The sequence below is a fragment of the Astyanax mexicanus genome, chromosome 1, assembly GCF_023375975.1.
Source record: "Astyanax mexicanus isolate ESR-SI-001 chromosome 1, AstMex3_surface, whole genome shotgun sequence".
NCBI classification, from domain to species: Eukaryota; Metazoa; Chordata; class Actinopteri; order Characiformes; family Acestrorhamphidae; genus Astyanax; species Astyanax mexicanus.
The window spans coordinates 45240379-45257259 of NC_064408.1; the positions used below are offsets into that span (position 1 = coordinate 45240379).

Here is a 16881-nt window from a genome sequence, read left to right on the forward strand (position 1 = left end):
CTGCCAACGCAGGCTCCAATAAACACATTTATAACTGTAAAACTAGCTGTAAAACTGTAAAAAAATAGCTTAAATCAATTCATTTAAAGGAGGGTGATTGTAGCAGTGATAGACAGACGTTTATTGCTATCTTGGTAATGCAGGTGTGATATGTACACCCCTGCTCGTTACACACACACACACAGGAGCATGCAGCCGCGCAAAAACCCAACTTTTACGTAATAGAATACAAAAAAAAATAGAATACAAAAAAAATAACATTACTGTTTCATAAATGACCTGCTCGTGCACCTTCACAGCATGAATAAGCAGGTCAGTTTTATCTGCTGAGAAGCACAGAAGCACTGCGCTATTAAAATACCGATCCGCCAAAGTCAGAACACAGCTGACTCCTAAAGGGAGTAGCAAGTCACGCACTGATTGGTTTATTGAACATTACGCCAAAAACACACCCATGATTAATTAAGAGAATGAGTACATTATTTTTGAGCATTTCGATCAATAATATAAAAATGTTAAAAAATGACGTCCAAAGACATACAGGTAGAAATATGCACTGGGGAAACATGATGTTCATTTTAAGTATATTTTCAATCTTTATTAAATAAAATCCAATGTCATTGCCTCCACTGAACAACAGGTAAATAAAAAAATAAATCCATATCCATACAGTGCAAGCTTTCAATCGTAACATCCAGGAAAAGAAGGAAAGAAAATGCAAGGATTGAATCTGTGTATTGTGTTAATATTGTGTCAGTATTCAAACATGGTTGACTTTCATTTCATAGCAGTTCTGTATTCAAGAAACAATTCATTTTAAAGTAGAATGATTGTAGTAGTGAGGCCAGCATTAAGTTGTTCTTTTCCTGTATGCAATAATTACGTCAGCAAATATCAGTTTAATATATTGGCCACATCGGCCGATGCTGATGATTTAAAAAAAGCAGTTATCGTCTGATATTGATATAATTCTGATGTCATTGTGTATCCCAAAATAGCACTGCAATAGATTATGAGAAAGGATCAAAGTAAGAATGTGCAAAATGATCAAATCAAAGAAGATACCAATTTAATAAACTAATTCATTTTTAACCACAAGCCCTTCAAACAGTCCTAACACCGTTTCTGAACTGAGCTTATAAAGCTAGAGTAGTTAAATTAGTTCCCAACTACTGTAGTCTACAATCTCTGTCAGATTTTAATCAAGATAACTTTTCCTCAGTATAACTAAAGCTCTTCTGTACAGGTCTCAGAGGTTTGTTGAGAACACTCCAGGGAACAGTATGGATCAAACAGCATCATCAAAACCAAAGAACACACAGACAGGCCAGGGATAAGATTGTGAAGATATAAAATGCAGTGTTAGGTTATTTAAAAAAAATGATGTTCCAAAGCTGTAAAAATCTCACTGAGAACTGTTCACTCCATCATCTGAAAATGGAAGGAATATGGAACACCCAAGAGGCCAGTGGTCACCGTGGATGAGTCCCATAGTTTAGTTCTACAGCACTGACAGTCGAGACTGGAGCAGTATTAGCATTAGCTGCTAACTGAGCTAACTGCTAGCCCTTTTTCTGTTCAGAGATGAGTATATAGGACTGTAGTCTGCGTGTTTACCGTGTTTCAACAAGTACTATGTGGGATGAACCGCTAGCTATTATTGGAACACTCAGAGTTCCTTAGTGCAGCTCTATCTGGCTAGTCTTAGTGGAAATTATAAAATCTAAGCTTAATGTAAATAATCAGAAGCGCTTTACTCAGACAAAGAATTAGTTTTAAGTAGAGAAATCTGTGTAGAATAACATCCAGCACTCATTTGACAAAACATAAGTTGTGCTTTAATACTTCAGTATTATAAAGAATGTCCAAAAATGTCAGTATTTTATTTAAGTAAGGTCAGTGATTGAGGTCAGGTAAGGTGAGTATCAATTTGGACAATTTTTTTTCTGTATAAACCAGTTAAGTATTTGGATTCTGTTTCCCCTGTTTCCCAGAGTTAGTTGATAATAACATATGTTTTGTGTAGCATTTTTAAAAGGTTGTCATGAAAGATTGTACTATTCACATATTTGTTTTCTTAACTTACTTTATGGAACATTGTAATGTATCTACTTGTTACTACCCTTGAAACATCAGCAAGCTCTCCTGTCCCCATATTGGTGTTACGGTTCTAACAAAATTTGGGGGAAAGAAACATGCCGGAGGCCCCTCCTCTCAAATTAATATCCTATAAATGCCATTTCTAGCCCAGTCATACTTCTACGTTACGTCTTCCCAACCCTCTACTGTCATGTCTCCTCTCTTTGATCTCCCTTATATCTCCTTCTTGACTATGCTTATCTAATTGAGGGAACTGGATTCCGACCAAAAGAAAATATGCCTGAACTCCAGCCGAAATACTCTCTAAAAGTTCTCTTCTCTCTTTTTATAAACAATCACATACTGATGCACAGTAAGAACTAGCAAATTGTATTCTACTGGTGAAACTGCAGAGAAATGAAGGACAGAAAGATACGGGACTCTATTTTTATGATCTATAGCGCACCAGTCAATTGCAGATTGTGAAGCTTGGTTTTGGGTGTGTTGTGTGTCTTTGGTATCGTGAGGGCACAAAAAAATACCCCTTGTGCTTCTCAAAACATGCAAAAGGAATGTACCAATTCTCTTAATTAAACATGGGTGTGTTTTGAGCGTAACATGAAATTAATAGTCCCTTGCCATTTTCTTTAAAAGGCTGGTTTGCTTTGACTTTGGCTCATTTGTATCTTAACAGCGAGGTGCTTTCTGCGTCTGAGCAGAGTGTGTGTGTGTGTGTGTTGAATGAGCTGGAGTGAATGAGATTGGTCCCTATTTTTCACTCTGTGCAGGGCGCAAAGCGATTCTCATCTTTTGCCCCACAAACAGTCAAATTAACAATTTCATACCTTGACCCTGCGCCGTTAAAATAGTAAAAACGCTTATGAAGGTATCTTTTTTTTTCATCCTCTTTGAAACGTTTATCTTAAAAGTGTGGCGTTTTCTACGTCTCAACAGAATATGTGTGTGTGTGTGTGTGTTTAATAAGCGGAGGTGTATGCACCTATAGGAATGGACTCTGACTGTTGACTGTTGTCTAGGTTCATTTTAGTCAGTGGCGCACCTGTGTTTTCCACCGCCAAAATAGCAATAGGCCAGAAATTAAACTGAACACACCTCACTTCCAGCTGACATTGAATAGTTTTTTTTATATACTTAATACATAGTTTCTTGTACTACTTCAATGCAATATGAATGAAATGCTTAGGCACGTTACAAATCCTATCTTTTTAACAGTGGATCACTAGGCTCTCCTATCACCACTCTACAGTCTCTGGAACTTCAGAGTCAGTGACACATTATTAAATACAGTATATGCAGTCATAACAAGTGTAATGAAATTATCAAAGACTAAGACACTTTCTGAGATGAACAGTCCCTGCAGCTTTAAGAGATTAGAGATTTTCACACCTTGACTCTGCACCGTTAAAATAGCAAAAATGCTAATGAACATATCTGCGCTGAGAGGTGTGGTTATCTTGAAATGAGGTGTGTCCAGGTAAATTTCTGGCATATTGCTAATTTGGCAACAGAAAACACAGGTGTGGCACTAACTGATTTGGACCCTGACAACAGTCAACTGTCAGACATTTATTGCTATCTTGGCGATGCAGGTGTGCTGCTTGTTATACACACACACAAGAACATGCAGCCACGCACAAACCCAACTTTTACATACTACAATAAACAGAATATTAAATAAAATTACATTGCTGTTCCACAAATGAGCTTCACAGTGTGAACGTGCAGGTCAGTTCCCTCTGCTGAAAAGCACAGAAGTGCCGCACCATTAAAATACCAATCCGCCAAAATCAGAGCACACCTGACTGATGCACTGATTGGTTTATTAAACATTACGCCCAAAACACATGCAGGATTCATTAAGAGTAGTAGTACATGCTTTTTGAGCATTTGAGTCGTGCAACGCATATTTTTGCATCCTCATGATACCAAACATACTGACATGCCCTAAATCAATCTGTGCAAAAGTAGCATCTCGTCTATAGATCGCTAAAATAAAAATGTAAAAAAATGACACCCAAAGACAAACAGGTAGAAATATGCACTGGGGAAACATGATGTTCATTTCAAGTATATTTTCAATCTTTATTAAATAAAATCCAATGTCATTGCCTCCACTGAACAACAGGTAAGTGCATTTTTTTTTTTAATTCATATCCATACAGTACAAACTTTCAATCGTAACATTCAGGAAAAGAAGGAAAGAAAATGCAAGGATTGAATCTGTGTATTGTGTCCTCTTCAAACATGGTTGACTTTCATTTCATAGCAGTTCTTTATTCAAGAAACACCATAAAAATACTGAGCTAATTACCACACAGCAAAAAAAAAAAAAATCACTCACGCAGAAAAGGGCCAGAGGCCAATTACAATCTCTCTCCAAAATCTCACACACACACACACACACACACACACACACACGCACACACACACACACACTCGAAGGTTTAGAATGCTTCTTCTGGAATGAGAAGTTGAAGGGCTTGTTCTTGAGATGTGTGCACAGTGACGTTTCGGGTCCGAGCTGTTGGTCATCCAGAAATTCGGCCTTGAGGGGGTGACCTCCCCAGCGCCCGGCACGCAAAGAGGTGCCTGTATAAAACTGAACAAGTGCCAAGCACACACAGCTTCTGAGTAAGCAGGACAGGATTGTGTGCGTGTGTGTTTGTGTGCTAATATGAGTGTGTATATGTTTGTGTGTATGTGTGTGTGTGTGTGCTGGTGACGCTAGGAATTCTAGAGGCAATACAAAAGCATTTGTACTTTTTTTTTGTGCAAACCAGAGAATTCAGATTCAACCAAAAATTGGCTGTGCAGCAAAAAAAGAAAACCTAATCTACAGCTTGGGGGTGGGGTTACGATGCCCTTTCAAATTCTGTGATTGGTGCATTGAGCTGTCAGTCAAAGCAGCCAAAAAAAATGGAAACTCTTAGACCCATATAAACCAAAAAAGAGAGAGAGTAGTCTGGGAGAGGACCAAATGAAGTCTATTCTAGTGTGAAGTCAGTTCGGGTGTAGAGTCTGTAATATAGTTTTGCATATAGAGATTTACATTTTGGAATAATAATTTATTTCTTGCAACCTTAATCGTGAAACAAACGAAAAAAACAAAAAAAAAAGAGAAAAACCTCCAAGTGCCAGTCTTACCCAAGCAGGAACGACAACAACAACACCAACAATAATAAAATAACAATAATAATAATAATAATAATAATAATAATAATAATAATAATAGTCTATACACCCTATAAATGCAATGCCCTATTCTCCGAAGAAAAAATACACACTTCAAAACTTCAGTTTGACAAGCCCAGGTCAACTTTATATCAGTCATACTACTTCACTGAGTTGTTTGGCTTCAGTATGAGGGATTCAATGACATTTCCCCCCCATACTTGTAATTCCAAACAGAGTGGGCAGGCAAGTGTCAAAAGGGCCCCTACCGGCATATCGAAAGTCTCTTCAAATATAAAACACACAAAAAAGAAAAAGACAGAAAACAATCTCAAATTTAACAGCTAGATCATCCCGAAAAAAAATAAAATAAAATAACAAAACAAAACAAAACAAAAAAAAGCTCAGGAATGCTACTTCATATGCCATACATTCAAAAACAAGAAAAGGAAAAAAGAAGAAATGTAAAACTTTCCAAAAAAAAAGAAATTCAAATCATCAGTTGAACGAGAAAAAGGAAAAAAAAACAACAAGCAGGCTTTTGGGAATCGTTTACTCGTGAAGAAGCTCCTGGAGACAGTTGGGGGACTTGAATATCTCCGGAACCTCTGAGTCCAGCTTGCAGATGACCTTGTAGATGGCCTTCTTCCAAGACGGGTCCACGTCTTTCCCTGCCACGATGGCATTGAAGAACTCCCGCAGTGTGATCTGAGCAACCTCCAGGAAACGCTCGGGAACCTGCAGAGAGACGGACGTTTGGTGTTTAATGACATGACCGTCATATAAAACCATATAGCAATCATACTATATTAAAAAAGGGCTACGTAAAGACGTCATAACAACCACATGCGCAATGAATGGTGATGAATTACGCCTGTAATCACAGGATGACATTCAAGTTATTAAGCAACATTCATAACATAACATAAGGGGCTTTAAAATGAAACGACAGACAATGGTTCCATTTTCAAATGTGTTCAACAGTCTTCAGGTAATTTCTGTCCACTATATTGCTTTATAATTACCTCAATCACTACTTACACCAGTATAATAAAGTCCTTATGCCAGTATAATGAAAATTTCAGTTATTAATGATTAATGATAATTTATTTAGGAACAAACAATGAAAGAGAATGTGTTCCATTAGTTTTGTTCATATAGTGAAGTCTCACTTTTGTGACTGGTTGTGAAACCAACCCAACCCTTACTTATAATGAGGCCTTTAAACTGGGAAAAAAATATAATCTATTACAGTCCAGTCTTGTTTGTCGTCAAATACATTTGTACATTTTAGTCTAAATGCCAAAGTAAAATTTACAATGTTGTAATTTTTTTCTTTTTGTGAGAAGCAAAACTGAAAACTGCAAGTAAAAGATCTCTTACAGGATCCACACATGCCACCTTTCTTCTCACGGAATGCAAGATCTTCCCTGCATGTTCAGTGGTTAATATTACTCTAATATTGTATTTTTTTCTGCCCTATTTGGGATGATTTTCAGAGTGATTTTTGGTCCTGTAAAAAAATTGCAAAGCATTTGTAATTTTATTTCTATTGTAATATAGAAGCAAACTTTGTCCGACAATCTCCATTCTATAGAATATCATGTGGTGCGACCCTCAAGAAACTACTACTTTGGGACTTTTATGTTGAAAGCAATTTAAAGACAGGAAGTTGCATCGTTTACCAGTTTGCAAAGGACCCATGGAAGCAGAAAGTTTTGTAACTCTCTCTGATATTTTAGTTTTTTGGGTGCAGCAAGTAAGACTTAGTAACAAACTTGAAGATTTGGTTAAAAGATGGATCTATCTTGTACTATTTATTTTTTTTATTGGTAAACAAAGATGCATTATTTTATTCGGGCAAAACAATAAAACATCAACATGACATTCATCAACAAAACATTCAACATCTTATAAAAAATTGTTGTAAAGTGTGTTACTTGTTTTTTGGAAATTAATACTACAATAAATACAATATTTGGCAGGTAAGCATTACTAAAGAATGTCAAAATTACCTCTACTACTATTAAGTAAATAATAGAAGCCATGGGAGAATGTGGCGCTACATTATTGTAGTAAAATCTACTAAGATACACTGAGTAAAATCTAATTTAATAAAAGTGTTGCAAAGTAACATATACTGAATAATTTGTAGTTAAATACACTGAGAATTATGGGTAAATACTACTTGAGTATATGCTCTGTTAAATTTACTTGCTGTTTTTATTTGGAAAAACGTTCCTAATTTTATTTATTTTTTTTAAGTAAATCCTTCTCCACATTTTTTTCAGTGTAGATACATACACGCGATTTCTCTCACACACACACACACACACACGTTTCTTATCAGCCACTTCGCTCTGGTAGACAGGCATGGGGAAATGCAGTGATATGTGGTATTACAGCTCACACCGTCTTACTCTCACTTCCTCTAACACAAATTTACCCACATACTGTCTTCTGGGACTTCCCAGTATTTGCGCAGGCTTAAGGAACCTATACCTATGACAACACACACACACACACACACACACACACTCACTCACTCACTCACACAATCAAATAAGGAGATAAAGGGGGAAGTGAACACACAACAGGTGTGTTGTTTGTGTGTATCTGTGCGTGTGTGTGTGTGCGTGCCATGCTTGTAAATCTGAGGTGAGCTAACAACCTGCCATAAGGTGAGCAGTGGAAAGCAGAAGAAGTTAAAAGCAGAAGTTAAAGGGGAGTAGTCCAGCTCCTCTGTTCCTCTGTTCCCTCTCCACAGTTTAACATCTCCATAAAGTCTCACATCCCTCGCAAGCGAAAACCTCTGCGGTTCACACCGCTCTGAACCGAGACCCAAGAGTTCTTAAGAAGACAGGAGTGAAATGAGCAACCGTCTGAAGCGACGCTGTCAACAGCCATACGTGCCGATCCACATGTGCCGATCAAATCCCGCAGTGATTTAACTGAACGACGATTTGATTCTTTAGGAAATGATTCAGTGTGTCACTGATTCGATTCAATTTATTTATGATTTTTTTAAATGGAGCCCTGACCATGCAGACAAGACCAAAACTATTCAAATATTATGGAACATATGCATCAGATGATGAGTTATTCCATCATCACATCCCACATTTCACTATAATTCAATAAAATTTTTAGAATTAATTTTAGGGAATTAAAAATTGATTCCCTACAAATAATTCAGTGTATCCTGCAGATTCCACTCTATAGAGTTTGATAATGATTTTTTTAAATGATTCACTGCATCATAAATTCTGCATCATTTCTTATTGATGAAATGATTCAATTGGTAATAAATAAACTTCTGCACAATTTGTATTACATGACATTCTTAAGAAAATGATTCAATGTGTCATTCTAAATCTAAACCTTTTTTTTTCTATTGTGTTTTAATGGGATTACATAGTTTATCCCATTAAAATTCTGTATGTGCGTCCATGCTCCATCAATATCACAATTTGCATTACTTCCTTAGACTATAAAATAGAACCATGTGACGCTCCACAAAATCTGGAAACTGAACATCTACCAAGTAATTACTCCCAACTGAATCATTTTCCCTGGCTTTAAAGCAGTCAGTGTTTAAAGTTCATAAGAGTTCTTTAAGAACAGGATTCAATTCATCATAAAGCCTTAGAATTTAGCAGTATGTTTGACATTTTGCTTCAATGTATTGTGATCTTATTAAGATAATGATTCAGTGAAACATGTAACTTCACATTTCAACACAATTCAATTCAATCATTCATTTTTTGAAAAATTAAATTTTATTTGTTCACTTTACTGAATATCATTATGACTGATTATACAGAATCAGTGCAGCTGATTTGTCACCTTCAGGTGCATTTTTTACACCGTGGGCTCTTGTCTGAGAGAACGGAAGACTGTGTCACAAGGCTTGGCGACAGAATCACTGGATCACGCTCGCACTAGTGCCAGGCCAGGTTCTTCTCAAAAACATCTCTTGAGGCGACACTTTACGCTCTAAAAGGCTGTAGATACGGCAGCAGCTAAACAATCTCTAGTGGTGTGCATGGCACTCCTCAGCTGAGTGCCCTGCGCTGTGTGTGTGTGTGTGTGTGTGTGTGGGAGCAGACTGCACTCCTCCTGTGCCCTGCAGACACTCATCAACAGTGTTAGGACACGCCAAGGTTAGCGGCCATGCACACACACTCACACACACACACACGCTTACACACACACTCACACACACACACACGCTTACACACACACTCACACACCAGCAGCCACTGCAACACCACCACCTTGGCACAGGATCGCCTCACAACTCGCCCAGGGTGAAGAATGTGCCGTACTGTGTATGTGTGTTTGTATGCCTTTGTTCATGTTCTGTAGGTGGCCCAAGCCATCAGCAACAGTACAAACACTCAATTAGCTTGAGAGTGAAATCTACCTGTATGCAAATGTGTTTTGGAAAAAGTGTTTTTTTTTTTTTTAAACTGATCCATCACCAACATAAAATTAGTGTTTTTAAGACATTATAAATCACTTACAATAATAAATGTACTCATATTTTATATTTTAAACTAAAAAAAGTAGTTTGCAAAAGTCTTTTAAAGCATTTTACTCATCATGGTTTTCTAGCTAAAAAAAACTTAGTAAAGCAAAATAAATAAAGAAAGAAACAAAAAAAAAAAAACAGGCCATATCTCTATGGAATACTATGCAAACAAACATTGCAAAAAAAAAAAAATCTATCGAAATCAATCGAAAATTACTATCAAAAAAACAGCTAAAAACTTAGAACAGTTTTTTTCCCCATTGTCTTCCAATTTAGCTGGGCCAAATTGTCTCACCCATTTGTCTGCTAATCAGCTGTATATCCCTCATCACTAGTGATACCACAACCCCAGGAGGGTGAAGACTAGCACATGCCTCCTCCAACACATTTAAAGTGCGCTCGGACTTGGTTCTGATACATCAGCTCACAGACGCTTCATGCTGAGTGACATCACACTTTGAAGTGATGTGGGGAGAGAGCACCATCTACACACGACAGAGAGAGCACAGCCCATTGTGCTCTCTCAGGGCTTCGGCAGCTGATGGCAAGCTGCATGAGCAGGATTTGACCCAGTGATTCAAACCACTGCTGGACCGTTCAGAAACCCCCGGTGAGCATTCAGTGTGGCATAATTTAGATGTGTCACAAGCAGCACAAATGTGTTGCTAGCGACAACACACAAAATCACAAACACTGTCATTGCTCAAGGACCCCGGGCCGTTTCCATGTCTGCCTGAATTAAAATAAACCACCACTACCAATACTGTCATTCTTACTTACGATAAGGATATTAGAATAAAGCTTCTTTCTTTCTTTCTTTCTTTCTTACTACCTATACTGTATACACAAATGTCCTGGGCTTTCTTACTAAATTTCCGTGTCCATACAAAAGTTCTGTTGCTCAGTTCAATTACATTTTGCAGTTCAATTACTCCTTATGTTACTTAAAACCTTCAATTAAAATAAAATGTTTAGAAAAAATCTATGCACAATAGAATTAAATTAAATCTATTTAAAGTCACAGTCATGCCAAAAAATATGTATATGAATAAAAGAAAATATCCTAAAATCACCAGAAACTCCTGTGAAATATCGTGATCCACATTGTTGAGCCTAACTCTACTTTGGAGCTAGGTTCAGTTTCAGGTTTCACATTGTTGCTAAACTGCAGTCGCCCCTCAGGTTAGCTTAAATCCACCAGAAGTCACCAGAAGATTTAGTGTAATGAAGCGTGAATTAAGCACACTATGTGCTGGATGATGAACAAAACTTAATACTTGGATTTCTCAGAGAGTAGCTTCAGAAAATGAATGAACTCTAAAGCCAGATAGACAGCTTTTAAAATGCTCTAAAACATTTGCACTGTTTTGTAAGCCAACTCTATGGTGTAGAGCAGGGGTCACCACAGGGGTCTCATACTGAAAGGCCCAGTGTGTCTTTAGGTCAATCCAGTCAAGCAGAAGCACACCTGATTCCGCTTTTCTTGACAGTTGGTCTTTATGCATAATGGCATAATACAAATGACCGTAGCAATTATGCTTTAATGCATTGAGTGGATAATTATAACAGTGACATTTTGTTGTGACTTTGTTGCATGACTCATCCACAGCAGTCTGTAGATCTGAGGTAAAGTTTGACCTATTAGATGGATAAGAGATATGAAGAAAAACTTTTAGCTTTTTTTGAGTGAGCCCTGGTGTGCACCCTGTTGACATGTCGTGGTTTTATGTGCAGTATTGTATATATATATGTATATATATATTTATACGTATATATGTATATTCCACATTTACTGTATCTACAAGGTGAGTGTTCAACTCAGTCAAAAATTTGCATCCTAAAAGATCATTATTATACGGACACTTATTTTAAGATTTTCACAGATTTGTCTTAGGCCTTTTTGGTTGCAGACCGTCTGTAAATTTCCATCCGCCTGGCAACCCCGGCTTGGCCGCAGAAGCTGGAGGTGAACGGAGTGCCGCATTGCTAAGAATATTCCTGCATGGAATTTCTCCTGACGCTTTTACTATGAAAGGACAGCGAAATGCTGACTGCGAGGAGACGACAATGTCAAGGAGAAAAGGGTAGCGGGTATTTTAGATCCACTTGACTGAGAGAGGAAGAGGGAGGGAGAGCGGAGAGAGAGAGAGAGAGAGATAGAGGGGGGTGGGCAGAAAGAGAGAGAGAGAGAGAGAACGAGAGAGGGGGTGGGAAGAAAAGAGGTAGAGTGGGGTAAAGAGAGTATGTGTGTGTGTGTGTGAGTGTGTGTTTGTGTGAAAGGTTTAGGGAGGAAACCTGAGGGGGAAGGATAGAGTGATGGAATGAAAGGTGAGAAAGACAGAGATGAAGATAAACTGAGGGAGCGAGAGGCAGCGAAACAGAGGAAAAGAGGAAAAAAAAGGAAAGAAAGGAAAAGCTTGAGTGGGTTATTCTTGTCCTAAGCACCCTTTTCACGGTCTCTCACGGGAAGGTGTGTACGTCTATATATCATGCAGTTGTGACTGATTGTGCATGAGTGTGTGTGTGTGTGTGTGTGCCTTCGTCCTCCAGTTTTAACTGTTTTTTTGTCTCCCTGCTGATCTCACCAGTCTGCTGTGGGACATTTGTCCCCTGCCCTGTAGGAGTTATGTACAGAGGGCATCTGCAGCTGGGCCAGCACCATTAAAGTGATAGTTTGGCCAAAGATCAAATGTACACGATTTTCCCCTTTATCAACACGAGACACATTTATCGTTTATCGCTCTAAGTTTCTGTTCGTTTCTTTGGTTTCAGACTGAAGCTTCTCATTCAAAATAAATCTAACCACTAATGGAAACTTAAAGCCAGTTGTGTAGATAAAGCATCATTAATCATATTGCCTTGACAGAGTTGTTCATTAATCTCTTAATTAGGCTTGCTTATGTAGTTTGTGACAATGTATGCCAAATTGTATGTAACCTACACACAATATAAAAATAAAAATACAGAGCTTAAAAATACATAAGCTTAAAGATGGCTGCTAGCATATCACTGCTGTAGCCATTTTTATTGACTGAAACAAACGCATGTACATATCGTCGCTGTCCAATGAAAAACACTCATCTCCATTTTTGTCGATTTTTAGTTTACTACATAATTTGAACAGACAAACTGTCCCTTACACTGTGACAAAATTTCTTGATAAACGAACCAATAGAAACTCTTCAAAACTCTTCAATTTACTCTTCAAATAAACTCTTTTTACATTGACTTCCATTGAAAGTTTACAAGGTTATTTCTCTTCGATGTAAAGTTGCTTTACTTACTTAAAGTTGCTTAAAACAATATGATCACACAACAGCTTACATTACAGCTTCAAATGGCTAAAACCCCCCAAAAAGCCTTAGGTGAATGTCTCCAAACTTATAGTTTACCTGGTACATGCTAACTAATTGCTAAAGTTGCTGCTAACTAGCATGCTAGCAGTGATTTAGCAGTGCAAGATGTACGCCAACAAACTGTGACTAGCATGTAGCTCAAATTGGTGTATCTTAACTGGCTTGTTATATTGTGACATTATAAAGCATAAAGTGACATTTGTGCTTAATTTTCTGTTGTATTTCAAGCCAAATTCTGAATTTTGTAAATTACAAAAAGGCATTTGCTACAGTAGGCTATCTAGCTAGCTTAAAATAAAGCTAAGCACCACTGGCAATTTTCCTGCCAATTTACTACCATAAATATAGGGGCATATACTGTATAAATGCAGTACACAACACCATTGACATTGTGAGATCTAATGTAAAAAATATGTGTTACAGCATTTACAGTATGTATGTTACAGTGTGTGTGGTGTGTGTATGTGTGTGTGTGTGTGTGTAATGCTAGTTAAAAGGTTGGTTCTGTTTTCAGCTTAACACCTGTCAAGTCTCCTCTGAAGTAGCATATAAACAGCTCTTGGCGCACGGTAATAATGATGGCATATGGCACCAGAGTAATATACCCAACATTCTTCACGCACAGAAAACACACACATAGCCGGCATTCCAATAAAACTGGAGAATCACTCACTTCCTAACACACACTGAAGCAGGTGTTAGGATGAACTAATCACTGCTGTAAACTCCTTCAAGGGTGATTAAGACTGGGCGTAAAATGTTCTGTATTTATACTCTGAGGCTCCAAACATCTGTGTGGGTTTTATGCATTATAAATAGTTGATATTAATTTTTAACAATACCATTTACGATTTTTATTTAACTCTTGATTGAATTAGAAATAGAACTAAACCAAGATGTTTTGTGACTGATATCTGTAAATGGTCTCTGTTTCAATTGGTCTGACCTGTATGACTAGTACTTTTTTGCCTGTGTTGGGATGAAACACTCCTTATAACCTCCAAAAATAGGTGGAGCTTAAGTGGTTACAGCTGTCTGTGCCAATGTGTTGGTTTTATTCATGTGGGAAAAAGAGAGAAAACCATGATTTAGCCCATTTAGCGAGCACTTTTCTGCCATTTATCAATTAGTAGATCTCTGTCTCTGCTGACAGTTAGCTTAAGATTTGAGAGTTTATGTTTCTCAGAACAGTCAGAGAGAAGGCTTCAGATTTCTTTCCTCTCTTTTGATTAGCTAATGGAACATCATTCTGCCCTGCCCCAGCTTTAAATCTGCTCAAACTCTTGACAACAAGATGCCAATCAAGTTTCAATCAAATGAATCCCGCGCTAAAGAGCTGCTCTCGATTGGTGTGCCCGGTGGCGTGTCGCGAAAACTTTCGCTCAGATTTATGGACGCAGGAGGACAGCTCTTTGACATGGCCTTATTTCATTCGGGAGCGTGTTTTTATTTGTTCTGCGCTGGCCAAACAAAAACTGACCCTGAGAGATAAAGGCAGCGATGGCCTTGAAGGATTCACAGACCCCACATGCTCCGAGCGCTCCGGGTTAATCCCTAACCAATGGCCTGGGAACGCGAAACGGAAAAATTCTCATGTCAACCTGACCATTCCGGACGAGCTGGGAACTGCCCAGGTACAGCATGCTGGATGAGGGGTGTACGTTCGTGTCCTTATGACTAAACCTACACGTATGAAACCCTACCTTGTCTAGCGGGCTTCTGTTTAGCCAAGCTCCTTCACCTCTGCTTTGGCTGCACTCTGATCGTTCCTGGCACTGGAGCGCAAGCTGTACAGCTGTTCAGATTGGTCACTGTTGAGCAATCTTTAAGCGTCAAGGCCTCAGACTGTGAAACTCCCCATCTCCATCATCCCTTTAAGCCTTAGGTTTTTCTTTTTAAATCTCTTAGTTCAAAGTCAGTAATCAGTTTAGGTAGTTAGGTATGTTGTTATTAACTTTTATAGCACATTTCTAGCTTAATATAGCACACTCTCAGTGGTTGCATTAACTATTATTATCTTATCTTATTATTATTATTAACAACCACAGCTTGCAGTTTACAGTTTTACCGAGAACATTTCCTTTTCCCAGATCTTAAAATGCTGAAAATAACTCCATCTCTTTCTTAACGAAGGCTGAAACCGAGCCGTGTTTGGTCACTAGTGTCCCTATCAGCTGCAAATCAATAGCTGCCGAGGATAAGCCACGATAAGCTCTTTGTGTCACAACAGCCAAACAGTCCCAGTCTCTCTCTCTCTCTCTCGCGCTCCCTCGCTCTCTGTTTGTGTCGCTGTCTCTTGTCCAAGCTCCTGATAAAACTCCCAGGCTTCCCTGAAACCAAGGCTTACGAACTATGCAGCCTTGAGGAGACCAAAGAGAGAGAGAGAGAGATCTGAAACCGATAGGCAAACATTTAGGCCGAGTTTGCCAGACTAACATGGCCTTGCCATTTGACTCGTTGTTTTTACTCTTAAGAACTAGCCAGAGGACATCCAGACCGTATCATCGCTCCATTTCTCAAGGTGTGCGTGGGCGTATGTGATGATTGCGATGACCCTCCAAGGACAGGGTCGAAGGAGTAGATAAAGGAAAGTGAGGTATCGCTCACTCTCTTTTACTCTCTCTCTCTCTTTTTTTTCTCCTGGTTTACCTTGTCATGCTGTCTCTACTGACCTATATGTTATTGCTGTGGCATCGAGCCCTGGTCTGAGAGGACCTTGGTTGAGCACCATTGGTTTGCTGGGATCCCTGATCTGCTACACATCTTTCATCTCTTGTTAGCAGCTTGTCAGGGTGGTACAAAGGGGGGGCGGGGGCTATTTCACAGTATATCTCAGAGTTTTGTCAGATTGTAAGTTTGGGGGATGTGGGATGTGGCCTTAGTCAATAAACTCTAGCAAGACTCCATGTGGCCCAAAATGTTAACAAGAACTAGACAAAGAGAGCACATTAGCCATAAGCCCAGTGCTAGCCTCTTTTCACTGGTTGCCAGTGAAATTTAGGATTGATTTTAAGGTGTTAGTTCTCACTTAAAAGGCTCTACATGGCGATTAGTGAATTGCTTATGTTCCCATTATGACTAACAGGTCTCTGAGATCCTCTAATAAGTGACTTTTATTCCTAAATGATCCAAAATTATGGAACAGTCTACCTTTAGATATCAGGCTTGCTGAATCTACTGCATCTTTGAAAAAAAATAAACTTTTAAAAACTGTGCCTAATTTGTGTGGTTTGAGAGAGTTGTGCTTTATTTTTTTTTTTATCATGATTTATGTATTATGTTTTAATTATTTTATTGTAAAATATTTTGTGGTCTTAGAAAACTGCTATACAAATAAATATTACTTATTTACTCACTGCTCATGCAAATAAAACTGTCTTCAATTTAAAAGAAAAAAAAAAGCTTTAAGCCAACAGTTAAACCTATCCATAAGACAATTAAGACATAACAACTCAACAGCCCCGTCCTCCACCCCCTTCATAAACCACTCGCACTCGCAGCCTAGTTTAGTGAGTTTAGACTCGCTGGTGTGACTCAAGACTAAACTCAAGTTCCTGCTCATCTCCTATGCTGAATATCTTGTCCTCCACAGTGTACGAATGTATTACGCACTAATAGATTCAAGTGCACTCGTAACCTCTGCCACAAGCTCTGTTCGGAGCAGATTGCTGAGTAATCTGCATTACAGATGAGTCCCAGGCTCAGGAGCAGGGAGGACCC

The 16881-nt window shown here is 38.4% G+C and overlaps 1 protein-coding gene across 1 annotated transcript in view; it reads right to left on the reverse strand.

Moving 5' to 3' along the window:
• Window positions 1-4157: 4157 nt before the first annotated feature.
• Window positions 4158-16881, reverse strand: part of LOC103022569 (prospero homeobox protein 1) — a 39900-nt gene continuing 27176 nt past the window's right edge. Inside the window, exon 5 of the mRNA XM_049479056.1 lies at window positions 4158-6009. Coding sequence (XP_049335013.1) covers window positions 5824-6009 — 186 coding nt within the window. The 3' untranslated portion in view covers window positions 4158-5823. The remainder of the gene's footprint in view (window positions 6010-16881) is intronic.